Genomic DNA, 27,519 nt, shown 5'->3' with positions numbered 1-27,519 from the left:
CTAATCTCCTCGGAAATTTGTTGAAGATTTCCATTCTAAATACGCTAAACAGTCAGCTGCGCTTGCATGTATTGCATGTTCTCTACCATGTATACATTGAGGATATGTGATGATTTTGTGACGCAGATGAATAAACAAACACAGTGAAACGTACGTGCCTTAGTCAGGGCTCGAACCGAGGACCCCAACTCCACTCCGCTTCCAATAATAAGATTGGATCTCAAAATATTACTCTGAGCTCTCACGGATTCTTGCATAATAACAAATTGATATTCTTCCATACTAACATTCGATGTTTTTTCAGTAAATTCATTACCCTAGCTAGCAAAATATGATGCAAAATCTCTAGGCGCAAAGCAATGTATTCATGGATGGCAACGCTGGTTCAACAAGGGAGAGAAGAAAAAGGGTGTGCGGGTGAAAAAGGGAGAAACGCAGCAAATGATCACTCATTTTTTTCCCGCTCAGTCAGAGGAAAGAGAGGAGGATATATTGCAAAGGAAGGGGAAAGCAAAACGTGATTTCCGTTTCAGGGAAAGCTACAGACACAGCCTCCCATCATCTCCGGCGGAGAGCGACAAGGAAACGCAATTATTGAGCGAGCATTGAACCGCGTTCGGTAAACACGCGTGTTGCTACGGTGGCGCTCTCTCCATGAAGCGGCTATTTTGTAAATTATTTTGCTTTAAAGCCAGCTATGAAAGGGTTAACGGGCGCCACGTGCAGAAGCAATTTTAGAACGTTCAACTTTTGAGCTCTATTGTCTGGTTAGAAAGATACAGCAAAGAAAGGGTGTGAAATTAAAATACCTCACAGCGATAAAGCATTATATTGTAACATTTAAATTGCAAAATATCGCAATGAATATGCTAAATTTCCCATTTTCCCATTTCAAACTCATTGCATTTTTTTAATCATAAAATTATTTTAAGTCCACTTTACGTTCAAAGATGATAATCAAGACTTGGCTCCCAATTAAAACTTGAGTTAGCAACAACTACACTATGGCGCAGACGCAAAAATATGTAATATATATAGTATTCTAGCACATTCAAATACATCAAATAATTATTCAGGAAAAACGGAAAACCTCAAACAATTAAGAACACTTGATTGTGACAATATTTCTGAAATATTATTTGTTTAGCATGTTGTTATAGCCCATGAGTTTACTTCGTTAACGTCGAAGAACTAAAGAAAGCCGCCGCCACAAACGTGGGTGGGGATAAATAGCGGGCGAGTTGTTTTCGTCCAATCACACTCAACCTTCAGCCAATGGGCGCAACTGTCATTCTGCTCGTCTACTCCACGTGGAGTCCTTGAGCCAATGGGCGCAGCTGTCATTCTGCTCGTCTACTCCACGTGGAGTCTCAGTCACATGACTGCGGATACGCTGTTGCCGTACTTTGCAACTTCAATGTGGAGACCGTGGGAAGGTTCTTGTGCGCGGAGAGACAAGGTGGCGTAGAGTAGATGTGTGGCAACACTTTGCGTTGAATGCGACTTCAAAGCCAGCCGGTCGTTAACGTAGCTAGCGCGTCGATACACTACAAACCTATCTACCACTGATGCATCTCCTTATTTGAACAATTCAGTTACTCGAATTAAAATTTCCCCATTACTTGCACAGTATTCAAACCAAGGATCATTGAGTGCTTGCCCGCAGATCGGAGTTTTTATTAACGTATCTAAAACCGACCTGCGTTGGATAATGGTTAACAGCACGCTACGAAGCCAGGGGTTCAAGATTCGAATCCCGGCATTGGAATGAGTGTCCCTTCATCAAGTTCATTATTCGTCGGTCGGATGACATAACGACGTATCTAATTTTTTTTTCGAAATTGTGTTATTGACATATTTGTTGTCGTACCTGTGCCTTGCATCACCTGACGAAGAGGCATAGCTCAAATCAAACTAATAAAGAAGTTATGGATATTTTTTTTAATTTGGTGTATCTCAGTTTGTTAAAGAATTTGGTACGACATAGTGGCGCATCTTGAGTTAGCGTCGTTATGTCAGACAAAGTAAATCCAAAACTGTATCACAATTTGGCGTATCTCGTTTTGTTTACAGTAGCAAAATGAGACAATAGGAGAAAATACACACAAAAAATAAAGAGAAAGTCACGGAGAAATGTATATTTCAATGTTATCAAATCGGCGAAGTCACAATCTAACAATAGCAGCACAGTCTGACAAGGGCTAATGAAAGCAAGAGGTAAAATGAACATTGGCACCTTTTGTTGCAGTGGAAACTCGTGGCCTTTTCGGAGTGTAGGAAGTAGTTATGGTAAACCGAGGAAGGTTTGAAAAATGGGTTCAATCACATTTACATGTTCTGCTTGTACTATCCATTGCATTTAGAATGTCAGCTGCAGGCCCATGCTCAAGGTGTGGCAAGGGGCCCTTGCTCCTCACTTTGAACTACGAAATATTTAAATGTGAACCTATAAAAATCGGTGAAAATAACATTGACGATATTTCAGATTTTCCAAGAATATATATTTTCTTCCCCCTCCCTATCGTGTGAATTGACGATAATAAAAAGTGTTGCTTAAACTTCGAAATTATGCTAAAGGCTCCGAAACTGTGGTAGGATTTGTTATTAATTACTTATTTTTTTCGGATAATTATAATTCTGCATATGCTTTTCTAGAGTTTTGAACTTGCGTTACTTGTTTTTAACAGTTATGTAATAGTGTATATCCCCCCCAAATTGTTTAAAATGGTGCAACAAATGACATGGGTTCAACATCGAACATAAATAAGTTTGAGAAAATTGTTTACCCCCAACTTTCTACCGATTTCCTAACATAAAATCTCCTGAAGAACTAAATGGGGCACGATGAAGAAAAGATAGAGGATGGATTGTAACATGGTTGTATAAAAGCTTTCTGCTGGATCGGCATACTCCCTTTCGTTTGAAACATGTCCGCTGGTGAAATAGAAATAAGATTTGGACATAATTTTATTTTCATTTCCTGAAAACATATTCCTTTGAATTCGATTTTCCTCTCCCAGGGATTGGCGTTTGCAGATTATCCTAGAAACGGTCCTAAGTGCCAACAAAGATCAAATTGTGCTTGGTTTAGTAACATTTTGTTGGAGTTGGCATCGCTGATTGAGGAAAATCTTGCTGGTTCCTCGATCCTCGCCGATCTTCGTAACCTTTTCCCCACTCCCTTCACTCCCCACCCATCTGTCTGTAGGATGACCGCCGAGTTCCTCAGCGAGCGGCAGAAAAGCCCGTGTCCATCGTGTTTGGACTTCTACTGGAGCGACCGAGAGCAGTCAACTCTTGACAGTAGCTAACCTAGGCAATTGTACGTACATTGCACTCATAATTTTATAACACAAAAAGTAGAGAACTGGAAATAAGTAAAAATGAACTGTAGGAAGTTCCTCACTTCCTACATGGAGGAATCGCCCTTGTTTTGTTGAAGAAATATCAGATGTTTACCAACACACACATATACTGAACTGTTCATAAGTTGCAAATATCACAATTCAACAACAGCGGCACAGTTTTCCGAAGAAGCATCAAAGCTATATGTTAAATAAACTTGTTTGTAAGCTCTATTAGGCAATGGAGGCAAAAAATTATCAAAGCTTTCAAATTGGCCCCGATCATTTTGCGATCAGCCACCTTAGGAAGAAGATGGATGTCTTAGTACTCTGGGAAGATGGCTCAAGAAGTATTGTCTCATCAATAGAACTCCTGTTCTTGGAAAGAAAAAGAACATTGAAGGCGGGATATCTGTAAAATTTTACTGCCCCAGAAAGGAAGTGGTATGTACAAAGAGACTGTTATTCAAACAGTTAATGAAGAATCTGCTGTATCATCTAATGAAGATATACCTCTGTCTCAGCTGCTGTGCAAATGGAAGGTATATCATCCCCTACGCAAGAACAGGGCGAGAGTGACTTTGATATCGACAGTGAATTATTTTAAGATGTCAGTGATCCAAATGATCCCGATTATGTGCCAGGAAAATCGCAACATTGTGAATCAAGAGGATGTAAGGATGCAGTGTTCTCCTCGTGTTTCAGGTGTCACATCCTGCTTTGCTGGGCGACCTCAAGATGGCGGACCGTATGGTCTACGCGTAGTTGGAGCTCCGCAATTTCTCCCGAATTTAGCCTGGCTCATTGAGATATTTATATCTAGAACTTTATATATTCCACTCGCCGGCAACTTGCAACTATTTGCATAAGCGTCGTGAAGTGTTGTGATACCAGGAATTGAATAATCAAAGATTACAATGTCGAAGCCATCTATCAATACAGTTTCAACTCGGGTAGATGGTGTGGAGTCGATGCTACGGGACTTCGAGAGCCGCCTGCAAGAGATCGTCGAGCAGCAGCCAGCCCCTAACAGCGTGGACAGCAGCGCCGTTACACCGTTGCAAGATCTCTGCGCTTCCTTCAAGAAATTCAAGGAGGAGGTTGAAGACACGTTCAAAGTTGTGAAGTCCGACCTGCAGATTTTAAGGAAGGAAGCGGCAGAAAATGCCATCAGAATCGACGACCTCGAAACGTACTCTCGGAGAAACTGCCTCCTCCTGCATGGAATTCCTGAAAGATCAAACGAAAATACAGACTCCCTGGTACTTGACGTTCTCCACCGGAATCTAAACCTACAACACATCACCCTGGAGCACATCGAAAGATCTCACCGCCTTGGCCCTCAAAGAAGAACCGCCGCCGATGCCGTCCGTGAAGGAAGGAGGCCCATCATCTTTCGTCTGACAAGCTACCGCACCAGGGACGAAGTTTGGAGGCGGAAGAAATCTCTGAAAGGGACGAAGCTGCTCATTACCGAATCCCTGACGTCCGTGCGACAAGATGTGTTGCGGAGGGCAAAAGACCGCCACGGCCAACGGAACGTGTGGACCCAAGATGGAAGAATTATCATCCTCTTACCGACTGGCCGAAAAGTATCCGTCACAACACTAGCGGCACTTGACAACATGAAATAAATGCGGGATGAAAAGTAAATTTGCAATAAGGATTCATGAGTGTATGTTTAAATAATGCAATTGTGTGTGTGTTGTGTGTTATGCGTTTTTATTGTGTACAAGCGCGTGGAACTATTTTTTCTTTGCGTATCAATTTTTCTTCCTTGTGCATACGTTCCGTCCATTTGAGTGTCTTTAAATTTAAATCTAATGGAAGTGTGTTATTTCTGTGTTCACTGCACCTGCCTTTCATCAACGCTACTTTTATGGTAAGTCAAATCTTTTTTAAACTAATTATATATGTAATCTCGTTTAAAATGAGTGCTTTCCATCCATTTGTCAGCACTTTTAAAAACCGTAAGAAATATTATGGCTGATAGAGACGATTTGTGTACTGTAAATTCGGCAACGCCGACGTCAAACTTTTTCAACCAACTTTGCAACATTTGTACCTCTCCAACAAACAGCAACAATGGCCTTTCCTACTCAACTGCAGCGCTACAAACGGAAACGGTTTATCCATATTCTGGGCCGCAGCTGAATCTTCCACCCGGCAGCTTTAACGCAATTCATATCAACGCGCAACGTATTCTCGCTCATTTCCTAGAAGTAGAAAATATAATTCAAATAAACAAAGACGTACATGCCTTACTGGTCTCGGAAACGTGGTTGAAGGAGAGTCTTTCGGACGATCTGGTGCATCTTCCGGGATTTCGTTTATTTAGGAAAGACAGAATCGGAAAGAGGGGAGGGGGAGTGGCAATTTATTTGCGCGAGGACGTCCCTGCCAAAATTCTCTCAAAGTCGCCCGATGCCTATGAAGGTTCATCGGAATATATAATCCTCGAAATCAGTATCTCTCAACAAAAACTCCTCCTGGCGGTAGTCTATCGTCCACCTTGCACTCGCCTTGATAACTTCGAGAACGACGTTGCAAACTTTCTACCAAAATATTCACACACGATCGTTCTGGGAGATATGAATACCGACCTATGTAGCAAAAAAGAAAAGGTTATAGATTTCCGTGATACGTTCTCTGCTTTAAATCTTTCCATTTGCCATTTAAATCCAACCCACCACACGGCCACTTTCGACTCGTGGCTTGACGTCATCTTGGTTTCTGACGAAAATCGTGTAACGCGCCATGGCCAAATACCAGTGCCTGGAATTTCCTACCACGATTTAATTTACGTGTCCTATTATCTTCGCATTCCTAAATACAAAGCAAAACAAGTTTCATATAGAGACCTCAAAAACATTAACGAAGCCCGCCTAAATGAAGACGCTGCCCTTGTACCATGGCATTTAATCAGTACGTTACCTACAGTGGATGAGCAAGTCTTATTGTTAAATACCTTTATCCTCCAATTGTACAATAAACATGCTCCAGTCAGGAAGAAGCGTGTTTCGCGTCCCCCTGCTCCCTGGCTGACGGACGAGTTGCACCGGCTTATGGCGATGCGTGACAAAGCGTACACCAAATATAGGAAGGCGATCAAGGTCGGTGATTATAACACATCCATCTTTGAAAATTACAGAATTCTGAGGAACCGTTGCACCCAGGAAGTACGAAAATCAAAGCGTCGATTCGCGTCTGAACTACTAACATACGAAAGCAAACCTGACGTCCTCTGGAAAAAATTGAAAATACTGGGAGTTGGGAAACGGAGAAACCACGAATCCGTGAATAAATTTCCACCGGAAGTATTGAACGATCACTTTTGTGATCTTCCGATCGTCGATGATAATGTGAAACACGAAACGATTCGTAACATTGAAACACGCTCCACAATTGCTCCAAAATTTTGTTTTTCTTATTTTTCGCCGGAACAGGTCAGAAAATCGTTCAGAAGATAAAGTCATCGGCCGTAGGAGTAGATGAAATTTCTATCCTCATGATTAAAAAAATTCTCTACCACGTACTTGCTCCTATCACTCATATTTTTAATTTTTCTTTAATTATCGGCGCATTTCCCTCGTCTTGGAAACTCGCCCTGGTACGCCCTATACCTAAAACAAACAACATAATAAACGTCAACGATTACCGACCAATCAGCATCCTCCCAGCCTTGTCTAAAGTCCTAGAGCATCTCGTTAGCGATCAAACCCGGGACTTTCTAACGCGAAATAATTTAATAGATCCTCTTCAGTCTGGCTTTCGAAGTAACCACAGCACTTGCACGGCTCTTGTCAACGTAACCGATGACATGAGGCTAGCCATGGACAATAAACAACTTACGATTCTGGTACTTCTAGACTTTACAAAAGCTTTTCAGACAATTGATCATGAAATTCTACTCGCTAAATTATCATCGATTTTCAATTTTTCCGACTCCGCGGTTAATTGGTTCTGCTCCTATCTACAAGAACGTCGACAATGTGTCGTTGACCTATATGGAAAATCGTCGTGGAAAAACATTCCATGTGGTGTCCCTCAAGGCACCGTACTCGGCCCCCTCTTATTTGCTCTGTATATAAACGACCTCCCGACGGTGCTTAACGGCTGTAAATACCATATCTATGCTGACGATTTTCAGTTATATTTCTCTTTCCCCCCGCAAGAAATACTGCATGCAATAGAAATTGTGAACAATGACCTTAAACAAATAAGTACTTGGTCTGCACACCATGGCTTACATCTAAACCCGACTAAAACCCAGTGTATTCTTGTAGGTTCCCCTAGAATTTTGAGCAAAATAGATAAATCTAGCCTCCCTAGACTCAACATAAATGATATTCATCTGCCCTTCTGCACTACTGTTAAGAATCTGGGTGTGATACTCAACCAACATCTCACCTGGGCAGAGCAAGTTAACTCTGTATCTAGAAGAGCTTTCGGTGCATTGCATTCACTCTATCGGCTCAAAAACTTCCTCCCTGAACGCATAAAAATTAAACTGGTCCAGTCTCTTGTATTTCCCATTGTTGACTATTGCGACATTGCTTTCTTGGATGTCAATCACGAGCAAGCTAAACGACTGCAGCGAATTCAAAATGCCTGCATTCGTTTCGTTTTCGACCTAAAATATTCAGACCATTTGACATCGTACTTTGCGAAGGTCGAGTGCCTTAAATTAAGCGATAAACGTAATTTTCATAAGTTAATTTTACTGTACAAAATCCTCCAAATAAAACACTCGCAATATCTCTATAACCGATTTCAACATCTTTCCGACTTTCACAGCCACAACACCAGATCGCGCGAAAGGTCTCTGCTGTCCATTCCACTCCACAAATCCAACTTTTATGCAAATTCTTTTAGTGTTACCTCAGCAGGCCTTTGGAACAAGTTGCCACCTGAAATTCATGTCTCTTCCTCAATTGTGACGTTCAAAAAATTGTTAAAGTTACACATATTATACAATGAAAATTAAATGTTTGATTTCCCTATTAATATGGCGGGTGCAGAGAATGATAGAAGGACGTAAGGCACTAAAATGAATTAGAGTAATAGTTAAGATGAATTATCGTCAAAGTATACCCTTTTGGACTGTGTTTTAAGTATGTGTAATATTGGACTGTGCTTAAGTAAGTGTAGTGTAATGTATTTGCTTATACGTGTGTAAGGGCAAAAATATGTATGTGTGAGTGTGAGTGTGTGTGCCCGTATCTATAGGTTAGATTACCTTTCTTATATGTAATTTCTCTTTGTATTTTTTATTTCTCTGTAATTTTTTATATATTTTTTTTCTTCCTTTTTTTTCAATATTTTAATTATTTCATATTCAATTTTTTTGTAAACATGGTCAAGTGGAAGAAAAGGCTCCACAGCCTTAACTTCGCCATGTAAAAGAAGACGAAATAAATAAATAAATAAATTTCGTTCAAGATAGTGGCCTTACGTTTCACAAGAAACGGTTGCTTATTGACAATACAAAATGTGAGGTAAACAAAATGCATGACAATTCTTTGATACTGAGAGCATTGCCATCACTACAGACCACATTGCAACAAATCCCTTAACATTTTGATGTCGACGATTCACGAAAAGAAGGTGAACGACTTCTCGAAAAGGAGGGTAGAAAAACTGAGTAGGAAGTTACGTAATGAAGGCTATGATTACGTCAGTTCAGCTACAGTCGTGTTGGCCAAAACAAGAATAGGATTGTATTGCCTGCATTGATGTGTAATATTAACAGCCGAGAATAAAAAGTAAATTGTGCTGAGATTTTTTAGCCTCTTGTTGCTGTTTCTTGATAGGAACAGATGGAAGGCTTGTGTTTCTGCAGCCATTAATCTTCGAGTTTAAGAAGGCTTGAGAGTTAGTTAGTAAATTTGTTAGCTGAGTTTCTTAGATCCACATCATGAGCAATACAAGGGAGACTCTGACCACAGTGTCGTCTCCAGATCACTAAAGCAAGTTGCAGAAATATTTGTCCCATCTCAGCTCGTACATCTCTGGCACAGAGAAACCTTGCTTACATCGTGCACACAATGCAGATGGAAGATTTTATAAATTTTAAGGCCCTTATGACGGTACCATAATGAGTACCATCATAACGTGAAAAATAAAATAATTCTGTCACTTGAAATCTACGATTTAAGTTCGTATTTGGTAGTTTATATTTGTATAAAATTAATTTGCATCACTTTGGCTTTGTTCTAATCGAAGTACATATGTAAACGTCAAACATTTAAAATATTTTAATATCTCAGCGATGTAATTTGGTTTGGGATGTATCAAGAATGTGCTTACCGTAGATTGCCAATTTATGCAAAATCGCACATATGTTTGGTTTCAACCGGTTTTACTTACTCATTCATAAGTATATGGGTACGAACATGTATTTAATATGTATTACTAACACGTACAAACCATTTGAAATGAGTTTTGGTAGAATTTCGACGATAAAATTCGATTAGTTGCAAGGAGCGCCTTGAAGAGTAATCCTAAAGTTGTAAAGTTGTGAAACATAGCCAACTCACTTAAAGGGAAAAATCTAAGTTGTGCGTAAATAACCTTTTTCCCACCAAAATTATAAAACTTAAAATAACTGTAAATGGTAAAAAGAAAATACGTAAACAAGTAATAGAGTATTGTAATATCTGTTTTATTGTATCTAATTTCTTTTACAAGCATTTTCATGTATTATATCTGTACAATTCTATAAATGTCATTTGAAAAATTATAACAAGTTTGTATTCTGTGCGTAAAGTTGTAACAGTGTGAGTTTGGATACACTGCTTCATCTAAAAGATCACCGACGAGTACTATGGAGTCGCTAAAATTTTCGGAAACTTAAATTGGAACTATTTGAATATAACATGAAGATTTGTCCGTGAAAAGTGATATTGCAATGCAGATAAGTATATTATTTGTAATCCGAACTTGAAAAAATGTCGTAAAGTGCATGAAAGGTCCAAAGGACATTAAAATAGTGACCCGATGGAATCACGTAATAATGGCAGCCATCTTCTCTTGAAACTGAATTTCAGATAAGTATTGTCGACATGTATGTAGCTACATAAATGAAAGGCCTAGTTTGATAATATGAAAAAAGTGTCTACTCTGAATGTGGAAAGTCTATTGAACATATAAATATACTTAATTTGTCTTAGTTTCTACTGGTGATAATCGAGCGTTTCGTGCCGATTTTCTCGTAAAAATCTTCGCAGGATTGGAAGTATTTCTAAGTGGTAATAAATTGACTTGATGTGATTAACGTGAAGAAAAACCTAAAATATGTAAAAATGATGACGATATGTATAATCTTGCTTCATAATATGAATGCATGCTGAAAGAAGTGTATGAACGTATATTTCGTACTTGTTATTTTTCAAAAATACACTGTTCTTTAATTCTTGACATGTGGTAATTTTCTTTCTTACTTCGAAAATTAATACAGTTATTTGTACAGTAAGTTGATGCATAAATTTTGAGTTGAATTTTTAGGTAACTTATGATGTGAAATATAAAACAATTTTCTTCAGTTCCTTTTTAAAAAATATATGACCACGACCGTGTCATTCAGTAAGCCGAGGAAAGAGCGTCGTTTGAAAATGTCATACCCTTGATGAAGATCTGAGGCTTTTCCAGCTTAAGAAGACTAATGACGGTTTTATGTTTAGTTGGAAATATATTCCTCAACTACGATTTCAGGCAAGCCGAACAGTATCTACAAGAAAACAAGTTTACTGTAAGAGGATCCCACAAAAATCGTAGTGAAGAGATATGCCACCTCCATTGAATAAAGGACCTGTGAAGTGTGTGGAGTTATTGTCATTGTGTGATGGTCCTTTTCCCGTGGTTCGATAGCGACTGCAAGGAAATTACGCAAATTAGAACCACTGAATTGATCTGTTACAGAAACAACGTGTTTCAGGCCACCGCATTTCACATTTTCTTTCTTGAAGCTAATGTCATGTAGACAAATTATCTCTCAATTTTGTGGTATTGTTATGAAGTAATTTTCAACTTTTTGTTCTTTACTTGTACTAACTAGTGAAAGTTTTGTAAACTTCAAAATAAAAATAACTCTTCACTTTCAAAATAAATGTAAAAACAAAAAGAATTCACAGACAATAACATCATGAATATTATATGTATGATTCTGTTCACATTTTGATTAAAAAAAAGATTTGTCAAATCGTGCAGCTGCAACTTGATACTCATTTGCATGGCGTTTCTCAAAGATATTTCTGAGTGTTTAATAATTACGATCTGATATACCGACGTATATCAACAAATTATGAAATTTCACACATGTAAAGCAACACCAGCAACATTCAACCACATTACTTGATTGCCGAAACACTTTTGTGACAAAATAAAATTTCTTGAGGGCAAATAGTATTCTCGTAACTATCTACCACAGTGTGTGCGAAAACATTTTTTACTTCTCCTGAAAACTTTAAAAAGTTGAGATACGTATTTATGTCATCCGACCGACGATATCATCACTGATCCTCATCTTCGCGATTAGCCAAAAGTGTCACAAAAGCGAAGTAAAATAAACTAAAACAATCAATCAATCCGTATCCAGGTGAAATATTGAAGGATCCAAAAGATTTTCGCGACATGATTCAACTGAAATAACAAAATTTCGAATATGTTTACCAAAGCAGTATTTTGGGCATACAAGATTATTTGTCCAGCTTGATCAAATATCTGAAAAATTTCTCCAAACAAGCCTTCTTTAGTTTATACAATATTATATATCCATGCGAAATAATCAAAGATCTCACGGTTTCCCGCCAAACAAAAACTCTAGTGTATACAAGGGTAGACATTCAGCTGAAATAATATTACGTTGCAAAGAGATTCACAATGCTTGAAAGGTGTACAAGACTATTCTAAGAAGAAGATAAAATGCGGCGCCTCTTCTCCCTAAAATACCTTTAATCCTACAGTGAAGTTCCACGTTACGGTAGGGTCGATTGTGGAGGCTCCCTCCTATGAGAAAATTTGCATGATAAAAGTGAGTTTCTGCAAAGAAGAAACCAACACGTGATCTGATTTATCCATCCCCTTACATCTTCCGCTATAACTTATTCCATTCTCCGAAAACCTAGGGTCCTTGAGGGGTGGCAAGTGAGGCTTGCCAGGTGAAACTAGGCTCTTGGGCGGCTTCCAAAGGAATCCTTGATCAGAGAACCGCAGCGCCATGAGCTTCCAATTCTAATTTTGTTATCAGATCAATGCGGCATTTTCCACTAGGGTTTAGGTGCAATTAGCACGCTGGACTAGAAATCTGAGTTCGTTTTGCCCAGGCACGGTCCGATGAGTATAAATCTTCAATTAGTTATCGGTAACAAAGAACGAACTTTCAAAATCGAACTGTTTGAATGATTATTTGTTACTTATTTTATCTTTTATTGTAGGAGTTTACTGCTGACAACAGTAAATCCTTATTACACATAGCTAGGGAGACAAATTTATGGTAAATAAAAACTGAGGAGAGCGGTAAATAAAATGTTAGATCAGCGGTATATACCAGCGGTGGAAAAAAAATTGGCACACACTTTTTTCATTATGAGAGGAAACAACATACAAAACAGATATAAATTGATAAACTAATTCATTTTTATATACTGTGCACATACACAAGTACTTAGCTGTCCAACCAAAAAGAAAACATCAACACAAAATCACTTCATTTCTAAATTGCATATCTCAAGTGATTTATTCATTGTATGTATTTAAAGGATATCCTTGCTGTCCTACTGCATATACACAAACACATGTTGAAAATCACATGATGATAAACAAAATGCATTCATGACTGAACACAAATGACACCATTGTTTCCCTTGATGTGCGGGAACAGACTAATCTTATCGCTGCCACAGCTAGCAAGTTCGATGAAACTGGAAGTTGAGTAGACATTTGGGGGAAGAAAGGAATGCAGCTTGACAGGGAGCGAAGTTTTCGAACTGAGTTTATGTGCATGGGAAATCCCAATTTGCAGCGTCTTCCTGGTGTGATCGAAGATAAAACGTTCTTCAGCTGCAAGGGGTAGGAAACTAAACGTTTCGTTACAAATCGACAGTTTGCGCGCACAACCTCGATTGCCAGTTTTTGCGTGTTTTCTACTTAATTTGATGATATTTCACGGTTATTTCGCGAAAAAGCGTTCATTTCGTGGAAAAGTACACATTTCACATTACTTCGCGAATAAAACTCATGCATATTTCATCATTGTGGGTGTAGGTACGTGCAGAATGTTCAAAATTCATCTTTTTTCACATTTCGCGATTTCGCGCATCGCGAAAATTCAATGTCCCTACACGTAGCATACAATTACAAGATGCCAGACATACTAGAAACTGCGAATAAAACATTTAATCAAATTGATAATGAACAGAGACAAGGAAACCCTGAAATTTGCATAAAAGATAATAAAATGTATAAGAAAGATAATCACTGAATCCTAATGAAACATATACACAGCCAAAATAACAACTAGAATCCAAAGAAGAAGGATAATACCACATCATTACACTTTCTAAATATTCAGCCTTTCTAGATAAGAAATTTAAGTCTTGCAAAAACATATTATTTTTGCTTAAGTTCAGCTAACAACAATGTACTATTTTCTCTAGGATCATGTTGATTCACTTCAAGCATATTGGTATTAGTAGGATACGTACTTTCATTCCGCCTTCTAAAATATTCTCTAAGTAAGTAGATAGGTACCCAAAAGTAAAAATTACTTTGGAGTTTATTTATCGTGTACATCAACATGCTCGATCGATCTAAGTAAAAAGTAGCAAATACATTAACTATAATTCTCAAGTAATTTAGATAAATTAGTATTTGGTAAATCTTCGAATACATAAATGTTATCTTTGTAGGCAAATGTCGAGTAGTTTTGCAGGCCTCCGTGGCGGAATGATCAGCATAACCCGCTAAGAAGCCAGATTAGATTAGAATCAGATTAGAACCTGGTCGGGCATGTATGTGCCATTGTGTCCATCCCATCAGCAGATCGGTTTGACTGCACCTGTCACAGATGGCAGTAGTGTGGCCTTGCAGGACGGGTGAGTATGTCCATAGTGTTGGCACTTAAAGCACCTCATGAGGGGGGAATGTACGGTCTGTCATTAAGGCTATAATATCCAGCTGGTAGTTTACCCGGGAGAGAGAGGTCGTACTGAAGATGAGAATGAGTGAAACCATGGCCACAAGTTATCCGGACTTCTTCATCTTAGTTCGCTGCACTGCAATGACATGTTGGTCGCAAAACTGGTGAAGAATATCTTCCTCTGTGGCGTTCAGCAGATCCCAGAGGGATACTATACTTTTACAACTGTTCAGTTGACGGTGGGGTTCAACCTGAACAGGAAAGTCGCCCAAAGATTTTAGCTTCAAAAGGTTGTGTGTCTGGCGACCTGTATTTGCCTTTATAAGGAGACTTCCGTCTTGCAGTTCAGTGTAGCAGCTTCATTGTTTTTTGTGTAAATAGATAGATTGTTACAGTCAGTCGTTTTACTATGCTAATCACAAGATAACGTGGCACTGATGTGACGTTACTTGTCTTCCATGCTAGGTGAGCTCAAGGCCTTCAAACGTTTCGGGGGGGATTCACCTGGTTCGAAATGTTGTTTGTACCTATATACATACACATATTATTAAACAGGGACCATAAGAAGTCGCCTCGACAGGCCCTGTATGCAGAGGAAGGTCTACCTCCAAAAATAAGGCTACGCAAGGTCCAAGCCGAAAGCACTGCTGCCACGTTCGCGACTACAACTGCCTCTGCAGCCAACACTGTCCCATCGGCACGTGAAAGAACTACCTTGGAATAGGGTTTTTCTTTTGAGGTTTGTCTCCTGTAGTAGTACCGAATGTACGTTTCGTATATTTGGTTCCCTATAACTAACATAAGGAGGATGATAAGGACCTCCCCACTAAGCTCCCTTGCCGCGTCAAGGCGGTCCCACAGGAGGTCATTGTCTGTCACGACCAATTGAGATAATTGATGTTACACTGAGATATTGTGTATTAGTGTTATTAGCCTAATTTTAAAGTTCGAATAGTGTCAATATGTCAGTAATTGGGTACGGGCACTACGCCACGTAAATGTATTTTGGTATTTTTTGCAGCTTTTGCTAACTGGTATAGTATTGGGGGCCAGAGTTACATAAACTTTGTGTATATATATATATATGTGTGTGTGTGTGTGTGTGTGTGTGTGTGTGTGTGTGTGTGTGTGTGTGTGTGTGTGTGTATCCTGATACACGTAGAGCTAAAGCTATCTCCAAAATTCGTGTGATTTGCCACACTATCAAAGTGAACCCTCCAAGTTTCTCTTCGCAGCTCCTCGCGTCGGTCATCGCATGCACACGAGTGCGTTATAATTTTTAATGTTTATTCGACCCAGTCACATGTTTACAATCATTGCCTTTCAATGAATACTATTTCTACTATGTATTAATGTCATTGGCTAATCAAGGGGCAGACAATCTATGGAACAGAATGAGCTGACATTAAGCATCATGGATGAGAAATACTTGGATTGTATTTTCGAGACTTACTACTAATTAATGAGAAACGTAATCGTACGCTAGAGACTGATCTACTTTAGGGTTGGAATGCCACGTTTTCTTAGTCTTGAAGAAGTGGTCGGTGCCATGTCATTTCCAGTGCTCTGAAGCTTCTCAGATGTACTGCAAGTTACCCCAAATTAAACGTTTCCTCAAAAGTATTCAGCGGCTTTTATGCAGGTTTAGTTAAGTTCAATACACTGTGCAGAGGTCCCCGCTTTTTATTATAACATTCAGGCCTTTTTCCATGGAGTTTATTGCATATTCGTTGTCCATTTTTGAAGGGGAGAAAAGGTATTCACGTGTCCCTTACTTTTAGCAACCAGCATTTTGTCACAACGCAATGTGGGTTTCATAAGAATCAGGATAATGGAGCATCAAAGGACAATTTTCCCAACAGAACGCTCTACAAGCCCTCTAGTAAACGCTATGAATTACTTTAGAGAATCCATGAACCGAGACTCTCCTTCATAGTTTTTCGATAAAAGCGTGCAACGTTTGCGGTGAAATTTACATACGTCTCTCTCCACAAACAAAACACTGCGTTTGACGCTTACAACAGGAGACTCTCAAAAGTTCCAAAAATTATTCGTTTAAACAAGTTCACGGAGGTAGTGCAGTTGATCAGTTCACTTCGTTAGCAATGTGTCTTTGATGCGAGTTTTGAGACTTTTGTAGAACGAACAATACTCAAAAATGACTAGGCTCTGAGAATATGAGACTGCCTACTAAACTAAAGGTCCTCACGGATACTCAAGTAGATTCAGTAGTAGGCATGAGCCTACCAACTGAATTTCCAACAACCCGATTAACTGATATCCCGACTAGATCGTTTCGTACAAAGATCAATTGCAAAAATGATTTTTTTTAAACTAGGGGTTTCTTCATGTTGTAATAGACAACGACCTAAGTAATACAGTCCTGAGTAGCCACCATAACTGTTGTAAGACAGACACTATTTGCTTGTTAAATGCATGCAAAATTGGTGTCGTTTAACAGTCAATTGTTTAACAATACATGGTAATGAAGATGGTAGTGAAAAGCACCAATTTCACATTAACATAAAATGGCTTGTTCAACTAAATCAAGTGTGAGTAACACTTCATGTTCATTTGTTTAGAGTGTAGAGTTGATCAGTTGAACAATTATGGGAAAATAGAAAAATGCATAAAAATAATATTCACGAGATCAAGTTAAAGTTTCTAAAACAACGAAGAAAAAGAAACGTAAACTAACCTAAATCTCTCTCCTTTTAAAAATTTGATTTGTGTGTTACACGCATGGCAGGAAGAAGCTTTGCATTCTCAGTTAAAATATGGCATTAACGGGCGGCATTTTTCTTGACGTAAAATGACCTTTAAACAATTATGGCAATTGTGACTTGGTACTTCAAATAAAACTTGAAGAGTAAAATTTGCCCATCTTCAACGTGCAAAGTGAAGGTACAATACGAGTTGTTGGCGGACTAATGTTCTCTTTCTTCATACTGGTGATGATTACATATTCGAATGATGCCGATAAAAAATTCCCATTACCAAATTTACCGTTCAACAGGGCAGGCCCGAGTTTGAGCCAACGTGATATTACATTAGACCACGCACACAGATCTATCCTCGGTATGGTTGCTGTTACTTATTACTATCATATTTGGCTGCTTCAAAACTTCAGTTCTATGTGCTGCTTCGTATCGGGCTCTAACATCATCTCCGATATTCTTGTGAATCGTGTTGTCAAAATGAAGGAATCCAAGATACGCCGAAGCTGCGAATGAGAGTCGAAGTAGGGGGAGATAACTGGCAGGTTGCCATCTCACCACCGATTCCAGGCGACCTCATTTTATTGTCATCAAACACAAAGTTTCGAACTGGAAGAAGTGAAATACGATCCGCTGCATCCAGCTTGCAGTAACGGCCCTCCGTTGCCAGAAGATGTGTTTCCAGATGAGAAGTTGAATCGCTTCCAAGTCCCTGGAGTGTGTGTCGGCAGACCAGACAACACCAGCGATTCGATATTTGAGGTTCAGACCTACTCCACGTCACCAAGGTACTTCAGACACGTACGGTAGGACAGCTGCATGTTGGATATCCGATAGCATTGACGGCAATTTGTGGCGAATAAAGCAAAACTAATTCAGATATGAAAAAGTAAATGTAAGCAACATCAACATATTATTACATAATGTTTTGTATCATTTACATATGTTGCGAGATTTTCAGTTTTCTTACATCGCTATTCTTTTCATTCTATCTACATGTGAGTAGATTTGATATCCAAATCATATCTTTACCGAAAAAATCTTAAAATTTTAAGAAGAATTAATGTAGGAAATAACTATACTGAACGGTGATATATATATATATATATATATATATATATATATATATATATATATATATATATATATATGGTTAGCACATGGCGCTGCGACGATAGGGGTCCCGAGTTCGAATCCTGCTCATCCATGGAAGGCAATGGCAAACCCCCATGGGTTCACGTAGCCCAGCAACCTTCCGGTCAAAAGACCTGCCTTCAGGCAGACAACAACTCATCATATATATATATATATATATATATATTACAAAATTCATAAGATGGTATCATAAAATGAAAAGAAAGAGGTGTAATACTCTTCTCAAAAGCCGTCCTCAATATGTTAATAAAGGCTAATGTATTGGGAATCCTAAGATAAGATAGACATCTGGGTAAGCCGTGGATGTTTCTATGACGTCGTCATTCGTAGTTTGCTACTATCGACGCACCCCTGCCTGCTACTGGTATACAATGTTACCAAATTGATTCTTTTCCGTGTTGTCTTATTTTTTGCATTTAATTTTAATTTCTTTCGTTTAATATAGAATTAATAGAATAGAATTTTCTACTAATTTATGCAATCTCTTGGACTGAAAGTTATGTAGATATCAGACTTGTTTTGAGTACGTTTTATGTTCAGAATAAATACATCCAACTTAATCTTGAACAGTATAAAAAACGGGTTTCGCTCGAGCTTATCAGAACGTCGCAGATACGCGTATGACCAGGATATAGCAGAAAAAGCAGTTCCAATGAGTTGCTTATAAAATATTAACTTGGTTGTATTGCATATTCTTCAAAAATTACGTATACGTGTATAAAGAGTAATATGTGCTAGTACATGTGTTTAATCGCTCGAAATCTTGTATGGTGATACCCTGGACCTTGAGTTTGCTTATATTTTAATGGATAAACATCAAGCAGACACAAAAGACCACATATACTAAATCAACAGTTCTGCTATCTCTTTTATATATATCGAAAGTTGAATTTGCACCTTAAAAAACATGGTAATGTTATAACTCCATTAAGCCTTGTTTCCATGATTATGAAAAACTAAATATGCTGACCAAGGCAGTAATTTATTTTATTAAAAAACATAAACTAACGTAACGTTTCAACCTTCTAGCAAGGTCTTCTTCAGACTCTGTATCAAGTACAAAAGTAACCAGATACAACAAGAAGGGTAATATATATACACAAACATTACTCCCTCCAGACTATTTAGAAAGTTGTTTGGAACTTTCTAGCAGATGACTTTCACTTTCCAACTTTACTTTCACCTAAAAGGCAAAACACTTCCATATAGAATGTGGTTGGACTTTTTAATCTCACGCTCTTTTCCCTTCATTTTTCTTCCTTCTCCTCTCCTCTTTTTCTCTTGTCCTTTCCACTCTTTCCAACATCTTCTTCCATTCTTTGTTTAACTTCAGTCCCCCATTCCAGTTCATTGTGTCTTCTTCGCCTTTCTTCTCTATTTCCTTGGCTTCCTTCCATTTTCTCACTAGCATTCTCTTCTCCCTTCCTATCTGCTTAGCCTCATCCCACTCTATGTCATGTCCTGTTTCTCTCGTGTGTTTAAATATTGCATTTCTCTCTCTCTTAAGTCGTACATCATCCCTATGTTGTTTCAACCTGTCTTTCAGCCTTTTTTTCGTTTCTCCTATGTACACACTCTGACATTCTTTACATTTTACTTCGTAGATAATCCCTTCTTCTTCCTCTTCTCTGTTTTCCTTTTTCTTGTTAGCATTCCTCGCTATTCCTAAGATGCTTCTTCCTCCCTTCCTGTAAGTTTTAATTCCTGCTTTCCTAAGCTGTATGTACATTTCTCGTATATCATACGATAATGAATTCTTTGGTGTTATTCAAATCACATAATATCCACCTTTTATTTATCTGTGCATTTAATATTGCCTGTGCCTGAACACTATCCCAGTACCTGAGAGGAGTCTGCGTACTTCAGTAAGTCTTATCATTCACCGCTGAGCAGTCTAATATTATTAATTCTGCACACAACGCACACATATACGTGTCAAGTTGTGCGAAATTGTTCAAATTTGCAGAAACTCTTCTTAACCGGAGTTTCTTTACTGGTTACCCGAAATTCTAATCCGGCTCACCAACACTTACCAACTGAATCACTAAGACCTCACTCTATTGGAGTGAATCAAAATGTGCTTCTTACTATAACAGATGGAAAATTGTAAATGTTGTCGCTTACTTGTCTAGTTTAATCTTGGGTCTAAAAGCTACTGGTACTGAAAATACTGATGCAATTGTTTTGTTCTTTGTCGTTCCAGCAACGGCCAATTCAACAGACGCTATGTGGAACACTGCAGCGTGGAACCAATTGGAAGTGCCTCATTCTGACCCTCCTGATCTACGGGTGCCTGGGTGCCATCACGTGGTGCCGGACGACGGAGGTTACCAAGGTCATCCTCAACTTCTCCAACTACCCCATCACGAGCAAGAAACTCATGTCTCCGTGCGACGACGGGTACATTTATATCCCAGTGGCCTTCATGGTAATGTTGTACATGGTGTATCTGGTCGAGTGCTGGCACTGCACGACCCGCATAGAGCTCAGCTACAAGGTGGACGTGAGCACCGTGTACGAGAAGATCCAGCAGATGAGGGACGCCCAGCCGATCATCTGGTGGAAGGCCATCTGCTACCATTACGTCAGGAGGTCGCGGCAGGTGACGCGGTACAGGAACGGCGACTCTTACACGACGACTCAGGTGTACTACGAGAGGATCAATTCGCACGCGGCGGGGGCGTGCTTCATGTTCACGTACTGCGGGGTGAAGGACATCTCCAAGAACCTGGTGGATCTCGGGAAGCACCCGGCCACCAAGATAAGGTTCAGCAAAGGTTTCGCCTTCGCGAACCTGGAGGCGGCCACGGAATTCGAGGACCAGCGCTCCAGGTTCTTCCAGGAGCACGAACGCTACGACGACTACATGGAGATGCGGGAGGGTCTAGATCTGTCTAACGTAAATTTCAAGGAGTACATGATCGCCTACGCGGATCCCGAGCATTTGCCTTGGTACTCGAACAACTTGGTGTTCTGGATCTTCAGCTTCTTCCTCCTGTCTTGGCCGCTGAGGGTGCTCATCGAGTACAACACCGCGCACGTGCACTACCAGGTGACAAAGCTCTTCGGTGTCAATTACATGACTCCTCCGGGGTTGTCGCAATCCCGAGGGCAACTCTCGCACGGCAGCACGATTGACAGCGGCGACCTCGAGTGGTGCATCGGCGATAACTACACGATCGTACCCAGCTACTCCGAAGCCCTCTTGATGGACAGCGAAGACAGGAGTCTTATCAACGCAGAGAACAGAGACGACAGTGGTGGTGCTAACGGGCAGTTGCCCTTGACCCCCGACCCCAACGGGAACATTCCCAACGGTCATATCCCAGTGACGTGCTCGTCGTACAGCATCCGACAGGACTGCACGTCGGCCAGTGCCTTCTGCCGCGGAAGTTCCACAAGGTCGCACATCCTCCACAGCAACAAGAACAAGAGCAACCGCCGCTCCTGGGGGTTCTTCAGCAGCAGGTCCTCCCTGTCCAGGAGCGTGGCGCAGGTCAGCCAGAGCCAGGCGCCGATATCGAGGTCGTCCACCCAAACCCGCCTCATCCTGTACTACCCGACGCCGCTCATGGAGAGGTTTCCGGCGGATCCCTTCCAAGGTCGAACGGTGACGACGCCGACGGAAGATCCGCCCACGTACGAGGAAGCCCTCAGAACCAGCGCCCCGTTCCCGGCGCTGTCGAGGCTGCGACGCTCCCTGACGGACAGGGACATTTGCAGACGCCTGAGGGAACAGCGGAGATCGTGCATAGAGACCACGCAGTTCCAAGACTTGCAGGAGGAGGACAGTCCTCCGGTCACCGCCAGCAGAAGGGGGCACGCTGTTATCGCGATAGAGACGAGTTTGTAGCAAAGGCTTCGCTAGTGCATCAGGACAGTGAAAAGGTCGTGCCGAAACTGAATTATTATCTAGTTTCAGTATTGAAGAAACGGACTTCGCACTTCAGTCGGGACGCACAAATTTTTCTGTACGTCGTGAGCGAAATAGTTTTAAAAAATCGCATCAAATAGAATCAGCTCAAGCATGTTCGACTCACAGAGAACTCGACAAGTTAAAATTATTTTCTATATAATTTTTTTAAAAAGAACAACGATTTGGTTATAAAAAGTGCTGCGGAAAATCCTCTTTGTCCTCCTTCCGACAATAGTTTAACTTCCAATTTAGTGATATGTGCCATTTCATTTGGGAAACCAGGCACAAAGATTACAAAGAATGTGCAGGTATAATCTTCAGTTACTATGTCAGTTCCAATTCTCAAATATAAATTTTCTGACTTCATTAACTTCATAGATGAGGTTGCCGATAATTTGATCTATTTTCATGTAGTACAGTCAGCAAGTATGTCTAGGTTTTGAACTGTTGTAATGCAACAGATATGAAGTACATGAATAACATCGTACAGGATGCGAAATATGATGCATACACGTATTTTGAACATGTGTGAACTTGGAAAATACCTCAAAGAAATTAAAAGTAAGGTAAACCTTGTGCCACAAAGACTATCTCGCACGGCACAAATATTCCCTTTAAGCCCTTTAATAAACGAAAATTAATTCAACCAATACAACCTTATTCAATCGATACCAGTGCTAGCATGTTTTCCACTGTACACGGATTTAGTCTGAAATCCAATTCCTCAGTTGGCACGATCAAATTATTGTTTGCGCAGAATGCCAACGCAACATGAAACAAATGATTTTGTATATCCGCATCATACATGATACACCATCATCAATCAATAGCATGTGAAACATATAAACGATATAACAGAGAGTTTACTTTCCGTGAAAATAGGTATACCGATATTTGCGCTATATCAAAACATGAAATGAAATTAATACAATTTTTTTAGTTGCTTTACCAAACAGTACCTATATTAAATATAAAGAAATAATGTCAATTTTCAATGAAAATGTAAAATAGAATAGTACAAATAAATAGAGCTGATTCCAAACAATAATATCTTGTTTTCGGCATAAAATCAATAAGCTCTGCCAACACTGAATTTTACTAGATTTGCCAAAGAGATGTCTCGCGTCCTTTCTCTCTCTCTCTGTAATGCCTCTTACTCAGAGACGTCTTAACCTGCCAGAAATTCCGGCTGAAAGAAAACACTTTGAGTCAGTGGGGGAGATGATATTAAAACCGTGCCGACATTCCCTTTGATATCATTATTAAAAGCGACTGGCAACACCCAATATGCGAAGGAAATGTAAAGAAAGAAGAAGACTGCGAAGAAAGAGGAATTCGAATCTTTCTCGTGTCTTTGGAAACTCATGGAGAGACGGTCGGATTCTTCTCCCTACTTTTCTCCTGCATCTGAAAGCTACTTTGCATGGTTCTCGCGTCAGAATTCATCTTATCTTTTCAATTTTCGCAGCTATAACTTGGGTTCCCCATGGCGCTTTACTTTCCAGAATGTGAGGTCGTCGGCTTTCTACCTTGACTTACTTTAGCCATGCTTTTCCACTGATGTAATTGAGGAACTGTCACGTCTTCTTTAAATGTCTCGATTGAAGTATTTGTCAGCACTTTCTCGCAATTGGAATTGCCATATTATATTTTCGAATTTATCAATACAAGCTATCCTTTAGAAACAATTCTTTGGAACAACTGTTTAATGATAACCTAAAAATATACACAGTTGTGATATTATTAACAGTATTCATTTCTTCATTCATCCTATTTATTCATGTATTTCTAGGCACTGAGAAACAATTATTTTTCTGAATACATAGAGTAAATATAGCATAACTAAAACACATAAAAAATTCATATGAAGAGTAGCTGAATACACAAGTCACAATTCAGAAAGCAAGGGACAGTGACATAAAATTGGTGTAATGTAAGAAGTGTAATAATTATTCTTAGGAAAAGTTTTCCACTATTGGAATATATGCCAACGTCAGAGAAAATTTAGCTAACAATCTATGATCATCCCGATTAGGGTAGTAAATTTGTAGACATTTCTGTATATACAAATTCTACAATATTTATTATATGAAGTTTCTGAAAATTACTATATAATCTGCACAATCTAGATTTAAAATAGAAGTATGGGAAAACCCCTTACTAACAATTTGGCAGTTCCGTTAATAAAAACATTCCAACTTTTACATTATAAAGTACTTTTAGATACAGTTATCCAACAAGAAGCAGCTTGTTATTACAGTTTTGGGAGAACTGGCATGTAATCTACGTAGTTTCATTGCTGCAGTACGTCTTGCCGTTTCCAAGATATTGCATTGTTTGCAACACACCTGTATTTTCTTCATCTTCTACTATTTTCTAATAATCTATCTGTTACGGTATTTAAAACATGCCCGTGGAATTACAAGTTTACTAGCTCTCACTCTTTAAATAAGATACAAGTGATGCTCTTGAGTAGACTTGCTTACAAAAGTAGGTATAAGGTTATGAAATTGAATATTCTGCTCTTTTAGCAGGTGTGGTTTAACGTATGAAGTCTGGTCTAAGAGAGATTTGAAAAACTATTTACAAGAACTATCCATTGAGAAATAGGAGGAAGGCTAAAACTAACATCATGTAACTATCTCAAAGAACGAGATAAACACAGGGCAGGGCAGGGCAGGGCAGGTCTTCCCTTGCAACCTCCATGCTGTTCGATCTTGAGCCCTTCTCTTTATGGCAGCGTGACGTCAATCATTTGGTATCTTCTTCTTCCTCTCATTTTCTCCTTCCCTTGACCATTCTATAATATGTGTTATTTTCTCGAATCAAATATCATGCAAACCGCATTGTCATTTTAGTTGTCTGTTCACCAACTAAGTTTAATGTCGCTCATCTCCCGCGGTACTGCAGATAATAATTAATAACTAGGAATTGTCTACTCTAGTTATGAGAGCATGGAGGAATTTCCGCCTTCGTAGGAACTCCAGCCGCAACAATGGTCTCTGAAGCAAAGGAGCAATTAATCTGAAGCAAAAGTCCGGCCCTTGTTCAATCGGCTGAATAGGGTCGAGCATTAGAGCAAGGAACATGAAGGTGGAGCAGCGAGAGCTTGTAAGCCAAAGCATACAGTGGTGCGTCTAGGGTAAATGTAATTAGGAGGCGAGGGAGCCTTTGACATGCAAATGGTACAATATTATCTGGAATATTGCGGTCTCCTCCCTCCTGCCTGGGCACTTCTGTGGCGTCCGAATTATGCAGTGGTCCCTGTATGTCATATTTCGGCTGCAGGATAACCAAACCTTGCGCTATTGACCTAGGGTTGCTCACGCAAAATCAAAGATCTTGCAGCTCTAATTTGCACTGAAAGTTATTGTAAATTTAACTACAATTTCTGAGGTACTTGGAAATTCATTTCAGCATGACCACCGTTGCGACAAACTTCTAGCAAGCAAGTGAGGACTCGGCGAAAAGCCTCCTCATAAATCTTCTTACCAGTAAGAAGTCGTACAGATTCAACAGCGATGTGCGTTAAACCGTGGGGACTGTCACTTCAAGTCGGATAGCGCCAATACTAAGAAAAAATGTATCACAAAATTAATAACTTTTTTTTGCAGATTAAGAAAATCTAAAAATTAAAATTATATTTATAACCTTCTACCTGAACCGTACACAAATTTCATAACGATCGGAGCACATGTTTTCTATTTATAGAATTTCAAAGAAAGCAGTCGTTTGGAATACCCCAAAAAATGGCATTTTTTGATCTCACTACGATAAAAAAAATTGACGGCATAATTGAGAAAAGAAATCGTTGCCATAGAATAACTAAGAATTGAATAACCTAAATTTTGATGTGAGTCCTTTTTATATAGGTCTACTGGTTATTTAAGTCTGAACTCGACTATCCATAATTTTTAATCCGACAGCAGTACACGTCTCTCTGCACAACGTTATGGAAACGTCCTTGCGCCAAATCCATTCCGTCCTCCAGTAAACAAGAAAAACTATATAATTTTTTTGCTATTTTGGCCTAAATATGCATTTTTGTATGGCATTAGGGTGTATACTAAATGTAACACCCAGCAGTGACGGATCTACAAATCTCGCCCCCCGCAAAATATTACCAAAGGATTCTACCTACCTACCTTTACACACCACACACAGACACATATATAATACGTATATGTGTATGTGTGTATGCGCGTAATTCTTGATCTAGTGTTGAAAAAGTCACATATAAGGGCCTACAGGATGATTCAAAAGTCCCTTATAAAAAGTAATGGAGTTAGGCTAGGTACAATTGGTCATGATAGAAACAGATAGGTGTGCTCCAACCGGACGTCCGCCATATTGAATTTAACTCAAAATTTAAAATTTTGAAATGGGAAGGGGTGATAATATATATATATATATATATATATATATATATATATATATATATATTGTTGTAATCCCGTTTTACCTGGGATCTGAGGTCACAGGGAAGTTTCATTTAAACATTTAGGTAGAGCTTAATAATATCTGTTGGCTGAACCTGCTCCGATTAGGAGGGTAGAGATATGGAAAGTTGGTGTAAAGGTTATTCACGCTTGTTCATACCTGGTAGGTGTGTGGTGTCTTGTCCTGATCCTTCTTGCAGACCGAATCGTGACAGGTGCCAAGGTTCTATCCTTCGACCCTCAGCTCACCAAACCGAGCGATCCCTTGCGACTGGTAGCATGCTAGGCACCGGTAACTCCGTGTTCCATCGTCGTAGTTCAGCAGTGTAATGTGTTGTAAAGTTATCAGACTAATTATCCATGTAACGTCGATGAGTGTCAAAATCCAAAAGAGAGCGAGCTCCGGGTAGGAGCTTGCTTTTATAATCTCATGACGATGTTTTCTCGGTTTAATAATCTCCATATCTCTACAAATATATATATATATATATATATATATATATATATATATATATATATATATAATTATATATGATCCTGTTTTCTCACTCCTGGAAAATGATACATTTGTTACAATCATGCAATCATTACTTTTCCTGATTAAAGATAGGTTGGAAGAAACCTTCACCACTGCATTTTTTGTGAAAAATTCTAGCCATATTTGATTCTAGTCGGATTGCCACGGAGGAAACCTGGGTTGGATGACCTAAGGTCGGAATTTCTCCGGCTTTGTCCCCGTATAAAGCGGCTCTGGAGCCCACCCAGTCTAAAATCAAATTGTATCTAGGGGGAAGGCAAAGGCGGCGGCAGC

General features: G+C 39.4%; 1 protein-coding gene across 1 annotated transcript in view; it reads left to right on the top strand.

Annotated features, from left to right (window-relative positions):
- Nucleotides 1–26,633, top strand: part of LOC145980758 (transmembrane protein 151B-like) — a 218,507-nt gene extending 191,874 nt beyond the window's left edge. Inside the window, exon 2 of the mRNA XM_083113821.1 lies at nt 20,557–26,633. Within this exon, the coding sequence (XP_082969947.1) occupies nt 20,557–22,206 (1,650 nt within the window). The 3' untranslated portion in view covers nt 22,207–26,633. The remainder of the gene's footprint in view (nt 1–20,556) is intronic.
- Nucleotides 26,634–27,519: the final 886 nt, after the last annotated feature.

The sequence above is a fragment of the Lepisma saccharinum genome, chromosome 28 (assembly GCF_977018435.1).
Source record: "Lepisma saccharinum chromosome 28, izLepSacc3.1, whole genome shotgun sequence".
Classification (NCBI taxonomy): Eukaryota; Metazoa; Arthropoda; class Insecta; order Zygentoma; family Lepismatidae; genus Lepisma; species Lepisma saccharinum.
Note: the sequence above shows the minus strand (reverse complement) of the source record. Positions and strands in the feature narration are given on the sequence as shown.